Source organism: Clupea harengus, chromosome 7 (assembly GCF_900700415.2).
Source record: "Clupea harengus chromosome 7, Ch_v2.0.2, whole genome shotgun sequence".
Lineage (NCBI taxonomy): Eukaryota > Metazoa > Chordata > Actinopteri > Clupeiformes > Clupeidae > Clupea > Clupea harengus.
In genome coordinates this window covers 27,531,325-27,541,324 of record NC_045158.1, presented here as the reverse complement: position 1 = coordinate 27,541,324, position 10,000 = coordinate 27,531,325, and the positions used below count along the sequence as shown (strand labels likewise).

The following is a 10,000-nucleotide window of genomic DNA, read 5'->3' as shown; positions in this document are numbered from 1 at the left end:
TGTGTGTGTGTGCTCGCGGGTGCACATACGCCAGAGGAGAATAACAGATATCCATTGATCTTTGTGTGAAAGTGGATCAGAATAAATGCATCTGCTGAGCTGCTCACACACACACACACACACTTCTCTGGGAGGACCCAGCACAGCACAAATATTGACATCTATTACATATACAAGTAGAAGACTGACATGCACGCATTCTGACTTAAGACGTGAGCATTGACAGAGAGAAAGCAGATATGCGTGAGAGTCATCATGGAGGAATGTGCTAAAAACTATACTGATACACAGTAGCTGGACACACACACACAAACACACACACACACACACACACACACACACACACACACACACAAACATTAAACATATTATCTAAAAGTAGCATGACCTCATCTCTGGTTGCTCGTGGATAGTGGATGTTAAAACCAGAGAGATTCTCACACTCAGCCGCCCATTTGGGATTGAAATGAAATGCCTCGTACCTATGTGTCCTGCCCGCACCTTAAAAGGAATGTCCAACTGACTCTGAAAAACAACAACAAAATCCAATTAGTGGACAAAGACAAACAGACAAACACACAGGCCAGGAATCGGCTCCGTTTAAACCATGCGTTCTCTGCTGCAGACTGAGCACTACTGCTCAACATTCACACTTCATAAGGGATTTACTGATGTATCCACAAGAGGGTAGGCCAACTGTCATTCTAATGATATTTTTCAGGACATGCTTAGATTAGGGAGCACATCCAGTTATGACTGTTTACATGGCAGGGCACATACCCAGACTACTCATACTTACGAGGGCAAACTCATACTTACGAGGGCATTTTCCTTTATTTCTAAGTTTTTCAGGATAGCATCACCTGCAGAGCATACAGACAAAAGATTAGGCTATTTAATGTCAGAAGAACACCACCACAACACGCACAGACCAAGTTGGGGTTTGAGTATGCACTAGAGAGGAATCCATTAATCATCAGTGGCCGGTCGGTCGGGCCACTGGCACACATGTGTTTGCATTACTTATATATGAGTTCAACTACATTTGCAGGTTATGAGAAACATGTTAAATGCACAGCTACTCTCTTTCACCATCTTCCTCTTGCACAGACACTAAACCAGTTCAACAGTCCACAGAACACTAATGTTCCCTGCCTGGGACTATATGATATTACACCCATTGCCCAGAGCTGTGACCTTTGTGTGTCTCTGTGTGTGTGTGTGTCTGTGTGCGTGTGCGTGTGTGTGTGTGTGTGTGTGTGTGTGTGTGTGTGTTGAAGTCTCACCAGCTAAATACAGAGGTATCTTATACACACACACATCGAGTGTGTAAATAGAGCCATCTAAAACTCGCTATTTCATATTGACCGTCAACCAAACACTCGTCTTTCTCATACAGATCAGCTGTGGAGCTGTTCACGAGCACAAACAGAAGTTGGAAAGGAATTGCAATGTAAATTGTTCAGTGTAAACTTCACCACACCCATTCACACCTCCAACACACACACACAGATATTCTATCATCTGAGGTCCAGTAAGAGTTCCAACGGCTTAAGTATCACATAACAGGCTACAGGCTCGCCCAAAAACAAATTACCAAACAGCGCGGTCAAGTCACAACAGGCTGAACTGTGTGGAATCCCTAAGCGCCACAATACCATTGCTGCTAAGCCAAATTATACCCTGTAGGGCATCACTGCTGAGCATTACAAAGAAATAGCCACCGATATATAGATTCACCTGGGATTCTAAAGTAACTTTATTAAGTAGCTGTTACCCATTGTACCATGAACTGCGATAGAACAATATCCTGTGTTAACCTAGTTAAGCCATAGCGGTTTACAGCGTCCTCATACCAACTGCTTGTGGTTTGTTGTGACAGATAGAAGAAGAGCTCTTGCTAGCAGATGCAAGTTGTCGGTCTTGTGTTTCCCGGAGTGTTAACATACGTGTGGAAGTTTAGCCTACTGTGCTAACTACTGTGATTTTTTGATATTGTGAGATTACAAAACAATGCTAGCCACAAAACAGCTTGGTGTTGGGTGGGGAAATGAGTTTGTGAAAGTACTTGAAACTGGTTAGCATGTAGAAGGAAGGTTAACGTTTTGTTACAGAGCAATTCAATAAATACCCCTGGCAACTTCTGACCAGGGGACATAACATAACCCTAGCTAAGATGACACAGCTAGCTGGTAGCGACAAAGTGTAGTATGGTTTTATAATCGCCCGCTGCTAACATTTGCGACCAAAAAGGGTGCAGGATACACCACATTACATAGCACACGGTTAACTTGAGCCTTATCTTTCGCTTTCAACGAACACAAAGTCATGTGCCTGCAGAGAACAGCTGCGAGGTCTGTTGGACAGAGCAGATGCCATCGCGCCCCAACACTGACAGTAAGCACTTTACCTCCCCATATCCCGAGGCTGAGTTGCGAACAGTCCAGGTTGACCACATAGTCGCCAAGAAACCTGTTGAGGACGTCCACCACCAGAGACTCAAATACCATCTTGCCTCCCGGTTAGTTCACAGTCGCACAGCGTCCATGATAGCTTCGGTTTCGGGATGACAGCTTGTTCACAGAGCGTCTGATCAATTTCCTGAAATAAACACAGGCGTACAAGGGCGGGACTAACGTCAGATGACGTCAGGGTCAATCCATGATAATTCCAGGGAACACTGCGCCCTCTGGCGGACACTCCAAGAACGCAAGGAATCCAAGCTTCCCGGCGAAGGTGGTTCAGGTGCCAGATTGATCAGCGCTCTACACAAAAATAAATGAATATACTGAACATAAATAGACTCCTCATGTCGATAGTGCTCACTCAAGATGCACACAAACATACAGTGAAATATTTGTACCCTGGGTGTCCCCTTTGTACCCAGTGCATGAATTGAGATGAAAGCCTAATAAACTTCAGAGTAATGTGTACAACTCTCTCTCTCCCTCTCTCTCTCTCTCTCTCTCTCTGTGTATTTGTGCATGTGTGTGTGTGTGTGTGTGTTATTTATATTTGTCATGACGTAGAAAGCGGGAGGGCAGCTATGGTCCTGCTGAGAATGGAGAAGGTCAGTGTTTGAAGTGTTCAGCTCCTCTCAAAAGGTGTGTTGGTTTGTAATAGTGCGCAAAAGCTTTGATACTGTGTAGGTGTGTGTGAGTTTGAAGCTAGTGACGTTAACAAAATTATTTTGGGGTGGGGGCTAAGGATGCCTTCCTCTGTTGTGACTGGTCAAAAGGAGATGACAAACAGTTGGTCAGTCAGGATAAATCTAAATGACCTTTCAGACTCTGATATTACCAGGTTAGACAAACACAGGAGCAGACCGAAACTAAAGTCCAGGACTTCCAAAGAAGAGAAGATAAGATAAAAGAAGAAAAGAAGAGAAGAGAACTGTGGAAGGTAGGTTTCATTCGTTTTCTGCTGTTAGAGGTTCCTCATCTCAGAACGTTAGTTAACATGCATTTGTTATGTGTGTGTGTGTGTGTGTGTGTGTGTGTGTGCATCTGCCACAGTCGGAGTCAGTGACAATGATGATGAAAGTGATGATGAGGAAGGCTCAGGAGTGTGCGGAACAGATCCTGGGCAGAGATTCCCCCACACCTAGCACCTGCAAACAGCTGTTACCTGGCAACGTCCTCACACCCCATAATATCCCAGAGTTCTTCCTGCCACCGCAACTGATCCGACAGCACTCGGATGGACCGCCGATGCAGACGGAGACAGGCAGCCCCGTGAGGACACAGGCTCATGCCCAGGAGCGTGGGGACATCAAGGGGACAGCGCTCGCAGCGGGGGGAACGAAGAGGTGGAAGGAGAGGCAGCCATCGCAGACGCAGGTGTTGAGGAGGCCTGCGCAGCTGGCTGTGAAGCCGCTGGATCAAGGCTGTCTGTACGAGAGCCCACACACACGCAGGAAAGAGTCTCTGTTCCACTGCACCGTCAGCTGCCTGCGCCTGGAGCCACACTCTCCTGCAGCAGCGCTGACGCACTCACACACACGCGGAGCGCCTGGACGCGCACACACGCATGCCTCTGTCGCCCGTAGCAGCCAGGCATCGCCACTCTCGCACAGTGCTCTCGGGGAGTCCGATGCTGAGGTGGACACACCCTCCTCCACCGAATCCACCCCTCAGGCGACGCCTCCCACACGTCGCTGGAGCCCCTCCCCCAGCCATCTGGCTCCTCCTCTTCCCTTTGCTCTGGAGCTGTTGCACTGCCAGGAGCGTCTGCACCGAGAGCACTTGCTGCTTATGCCCACTAGGGGGCGCCTGCGCCTCGCCACTGAACGCCCAGTCCCCAGCCCCAGCTACGACCAGCCCCCGATCCTCCGGGTCCGCGTGGTGTCGGTGGAGGGCCTGCGTGACGCCGGCGAACTCCGACCTTTCAGCTGCGGCCTGAGCCTGTGCCTGACCCCCGGCAAGCTCCAGCAGCAGCACAGCGCCACCATCAGGCACTGCCGGGAGCCCGTCGTCTTCAACGAGGACTTCTACTTCAGCCAGCCAGAGGGGCAGGCCCTGAGCCGCATGGAGCTCCAGATCAAGGTCAAGGACAAGAGCGGGGGCCTGGGCAGGGTCTGTGTGCTGGGCGTCATCAGCAAACCACTGTCAGAGCTGATGGCCCTCTAAACACACACACACACACACACACACACACACACACACTGCCTACAAAGGGAAAATCATACATGGACAGATGCACACATACAGAGACAGCAGCCACACAACTATACCCAATAATTACAGACACAGACACAGACACAGACAGCCACACTACTATACCCAATAATTACAGACACAGACACAGACACAGACAGCCACACTACTATACCCAATAATTACAGACACAGACACAGACACAGACACAGACACAGACACAGACACAGACAGCCACACTACTATACCCAATAATTACAGACACAGACACAGACACAGACACAGACACAGACACAGACACAGACACAGACAGCCACACTACTATACCCAATAATTACAGACACAGACACAGACACAGACACAGACACAGACACAGACACAGACACAGACACAGACAGCCACACTACTATACCCAATAATTACAGACACAGTCTTTTCACACACATTTCACTCACTAAAAGGTGCAGTCTGCGATTCAGTTTTGGTTCCGTGAAAGGTTATTGATATATGAGGTCAGCAATTGATCAAATTACACCCTTCCCTTCCGTGCTTATGAGGCACGGTGTTGACTGGCTGCGATTGTTCATGGCTCCGTACGAGCCACTATGTTTCCTTCCCATTTACAGAGCCAGGACTGTGTTTGAACGCCAGAGAGTTTTGGAGCGCAAACACTGAATGGACAGCTAGAGGACTGTGAGGAGCAATAAACTGAACTCGACAAAAAGTGTGTTGGATTAGAATGGCAGACTGCACCATTTAAGCCAAACATGAATCTCAAAATAGATATATACAGAATAATATACACGGTCTTGTCTAAATAAATACAAACTTGTCAGTGCACACACCTGCAGAGTGCATGCAGTCACACTCACAGAAAACTCCCTGCGTTGTGAATCTTGTCCACTAGAAGGCGTTTAAGTACACCCCTGCTCAAAATATCTGTTACTGTGAATAGCTAAGCAAAAAAAAGTTTAGCTCATTTCCAAAAGGCATGAAGTTAAGGTTAAGATTACATTTTTTATTTCATTTTTTACAGTTTGAAAATAACAACCAGAAGGACCAGAAGCAAAAGACAGCATTTTTTTAGTATTTCAATCTTTCAATTCTTGTTTGGGGGATATTTACTCATTCTTCCTTGCAAAAGGCTTCTAGTTCTGTGAGATTCTTGCATTCCCTGCTCCTTCGAGGTCTGTCCACAGATTTCCAATGATATTTAAGTTCAGGGACTGTGAGGGTCATGGCTAACCCATTAGCATGCGTCTCTTGAGGTAGCTTACCACCACCGGTATGACTGTGTGTGTATGACTACTGGACTCTGTAAAGCGACTTCGGGTATATAGAGAAGCGCTATATAAAATTGAATTGATTGATTGATTGATTGATTGATTAGCATGCGTGTCTTGAGGTAGCCCTGAGTTGATTTGGGGCGTGTTCATGATCATTACCCTGTTGTACAAGCCATCCTCATTTCATCTTCAGCTTTTTTTACAGACAGATGTGATGCTTCCAGAATCTACTGGTATTTAATTGAATCCATTCTTCCCTCTGCCAGTGAAATGATGCCTGTGCCACTGGCTGCAACACAAGCCATGATCGAGTTTTATCACAGATACAGAGGAATAGAAAAGTAAGCAAACACACAGATTGGCAGAAAATAATGCAAAAACAAAAAAAACTTAACAACCATGAACATGCTGGATTGCATTGATTCCACAAAGTGATCCTGAGACATATACAGTTTTCCAACATCGACCTGTCATTGACATTTAAATAGAGTCAGTTGGTCTAATTTCATCAGTCCACATGACTCGTTTCCAAAATGCTTCAGGTTTGTTTAGAAGTTCCTTTGCAAACTTCTGACACTGAATGTTGTGGTGAGGACTGGGGGGGGGGGGGGCGGGCTCTTTCACGAGGGTCCATTTTTTGCGAAGGTCTCGCTGCACACTAAAACAGTGCGCCACCACTTCAGAGTCTGCTAAATCTTCCTGAAGGTATTTTGCAATCAAACGGGGGTTTTGATTGGCCTTCTAGTAATCCTATGAGCAGTTATCTCGGTCTTCCAGACCTCAACTTGACCTCCAACGTTCCTGTTAACTGCCATTTCTTAATTACATTATACTGAGGAAATGGCCAAACTTTTCTATCTTTCTATCTATTTATAAAGCTTTGGAATTTGCATTACTTGGCCTTTCTTAATGATGATTGTGAACAAGCCATAGCCCTAACAAGTAAATAAAGATCTCTTGGTTTGCCCAAACTCTTCGTCATGCGTCATGGCAATCAGCTCACTTTTTACTCACTTAATTATTTAACTAACTTTTGCATGCCACAGTAAATGTTATTCACTTCAAGGTATCCGTTTATCTAAAGTTATCAGTTATAACTGTCGTTCAAAAACTTTCCGCGATTGCACTATAGCGTTTCCAATCACACAGGAAGGGCGCTAGGAATAATGGGAAGGCATTGTAGTGTTGCCGTTGGCTCTGCGTGTAGGAACTCGTAGGCCTACCTCTAGCGCATTGTCATATCTATAACTAGCCTACCGGTACGTAAAAAAGGAGAGCCCGCCCGCGAAAATCATGTGCCGCTAACAATTGTCTGGCGCCAGGTCTGGGTATGAGGCCTTTTTTTCCGGGGATATACTGGTCCGCGAGTTTTTTTTCATTGGCTAAGTGGTCCTAGGTCTGAAAAAGTTTGAGAAACACTGCTCTAGGCTGCAGTTTACTCTCTGCGTACAGTTGATAGCATCATGTAATTTCAACAGGACAGTATTTCTGTATAATAAGGTTACTGACCTTGGTAGTAGTTTGTTGTTTTAAACAGTCATTATAACGAAAATCTGGATACGCGAAAATAATAATAATAGCTTAGCCCCCTTACCATAATTGTCTAGTGACGTCCCTGGTTCACGGACTTTGAAATCTTTGAATCTCACATCTGCAATTGTAAGACACTGCAGATACAAGGACAGAGTGGAATTTATTCATCTTCAGCTGCATGTAAAGTGGATTTCCTTCCCATTGTTTAATAGAGATTCATTGATATTAGTTTTCATAATAATTTATCTGAGGCTAGGTCTATATATTATTTATTTTGTCATGCAGTGTGTCTTTGATACGTATTTATAATTCCGACTGATCAGTATTTGAGTTTGCTAAAGCTGGAGGGATTGTAAGTTACACATTTATTACGTCTCCCTGTGAAAATTGAATTTTTTCTAGAAAATATATGTAATCAGTTTTGAAAGAACAGAAAGAAATTTCCATTATTACAGTGATGTTATCTTCTACTAGTACATGTGCAAATTGAAATGAAATTGTGAAGAAAAAAAATGCTCATTGGTTGATTGCTGTGTTTTATTATAATCATTGTAATATAATGGGTGTTGTGCTGAAAATATTTATCGACTTATTGAGAACACGTTTATTAGTCATGAGTTTTTGTAAGATTACCTGGTGACCATTTTAGTGTGATATGTGTTTGTATGAGTACATGTGTGCATGTGAACATATTTTAAAATATTTACACAGTATGCATTTTGTGAGGATGGAGAGGGAATGACGTACTGCAGACAGCGGAACCACACACGGAACCACACACGCTGACACAAACTCCAATGCGAAAGTGCTGAATGATAACACAGATGACGAGCGGGGCAGAGACACAAGCTTGATTAATATGAGGAATATGATTTTCCATGAGCGTAGGGGTTTAAGTATGCATAATATGTTAAATATGCTTAAGAGGTTAAATATGTTTAAGAGGTTAAATATGATCTTGTGATAGATGTGAGGATTGTTGGGATGCAGACTGCTGTGTGTGTGTGTGTGTGTGTGTGTGTATGTGTGTGTGTGTGTGTGTGTGTGTGTTAACGGAGGCTTAATTACACCAATGAAGGCCCAGGAGTCTCCACTCAGAGAGAGATGGATGAGAGCAGAGCCAAAGGACCTCTCCTCTAACCGCAGCCAACCAGACAATTAACTCTAAATGAGGGAGCATTCATACTCACACTCACACACACACAGACACACACACACACACACACACACACACACACACACACACACACAGACACATGTACACGCACACACACAAAGTCATGTGCGCATCACACATTCATAGTCACAGTCGTGCTCCTACAAAAACACACTTACACATTTTAAACAGTATTTAAATAATGATCCCATTGTGTAAATTCAAAGGCACTGTAAACCGCCCCTGCGTCTGTTTGAACCTGGAGTTCTGGGAGTGCAGCGTTCCAGAGGACTGCCACTGATACTTTATACCAAAGAATTAAAAATCTTTTCTTGCGACAAAAAGTATTATTATTATTATTGTCATTATCATTATTATCATTATTATTATTATTATTATTATTATTATTATTATTATTATTATATTATGTGTTAAAATGTGTGGTCAGCATCTCTAAATGGCTGTAAATACAACTTTAAAGTAAAGTTATAGTTCATGCTGTGACCTTTGCACCTGTGAGTGTTGTTTGCTGTGACCTTTGCACCTGTGAGTGTTGTTTGCTGTGACCTTTGCACCTGTGAGTGTTGTCTGCTTCACAGTGAGGTCACTTGGATGTGGTTCTGATGGGGAACCAGATGGAGCAGAGAGAGGAAGGGTGAAACATTCTGAAATGAAGCTATGAGAAAATGAAACTGAAACTTATTTCCACTGACAGAGGTGGAGGTCAATTCTGACAGATATCTCTCTGGCTTGGGCTGGCTTGACCATGATGTGTTCAGACGGAGGGTCAGCTTCTAGTCCAGTCAAACAAATGGACAGGCAGAAATGGGTTAATTTAATTACTGATTGATTGATTGATGGGTTTGTTGGCTGAGTGATTAAGTTATTGAGAGGCGGAGGCAGTTGCATAAGAAGGTTGAGTTGTAATACTATACAGAATAGTGTTTGATTGGTGTGTGTGTGTGTGTGTATGGTAGAGTTGTAATAATGTACAGAAGAGTGTTTGATTGGTGTGTGTGTGAATGGAAGAGTGTTTGATTGGTGCGTGTGTGCATGGAAGAGTGTTTGATTGGTGTGTGTGTGTGTGTGTATGGTAGAGTCGTAATACTGTACAGAAGAGTGTTTGATTGGTGTGACTGTGCCACAGGACACCTGCCAACTACCCTGTGTGAGTGTCAGTGTCTACACGTGTGTGTGTGTGAGTGTGTGTGTGTGCGTGCGTGCGTGCGTGCGTGCGTGCGTGCGTGCGTGTGTGTGTCTGTGTGTGTGTGTGTCTGTCATTAGCAGACTCCAGCAGCTGGATACTGTTGCGCCAGCCGTTAATCTCCAAGCAAAGTACCTGAGACGAAACTAGCACTAACTCTCATCTG

At 44.5% G+C, this 10,000-nt stretch overlaps 2 protein-coding genes across 2 annotated transcripts in view; one reads left to right on the top strand and one right to left on the bottom strand.

Annotated features, from left to right (window-relative positions):
- The window catches only part of vps13a (vacuolar protein sorting 13 homolog A), a 62,040-nt gene extending 59,421 nt beyond the window's left edge, over positions 1–2,619 (bottom strand). The window contains exons 1-3 of the mRNA XM_031571005.1: positions 2,411–2,619; positions 820–863; positions 483–525 (exon numbers count right to left, since the gene is read on the bottom strand). Coding sequence (XP_031426865.1) covers positions 483–525; positions 820–863; positions 2,411–2,510 — 187 coding nt within the window. The 5' untranslated portion in view covers positions 2,511–2,619. The remainder of the gene's footprint in view (positions 1–482; positions 526–819; positions 864–2,410) is intronic.
- A 356-nt stretch (positions 2,620–2,975) lies between these two features.
- Positions 2,976–4,809, top strand: LOC105894384 (C2 calcium-dependent domain-containing protein 4C). Its single transcript, XM_012820899.3, has 2 exons — positions 2,976–3,402; positions 3,516–4,809. The coding sequence occupies exon 2, from the start codon at positions 3,531–3,533 to the stop codon at positions 4,626–4,628; it is 1,098 nt and encodes a 365-aa protein (XP_012676353.2). The 5' UTR covers positions 2,976–3,402; positions 3,516–3,530; the 3' UTR covers positions 4,629–4,809.
- The last annotated feature ends 5,191 nt before the right edge of the window (positions 4,810–10,000 follow it).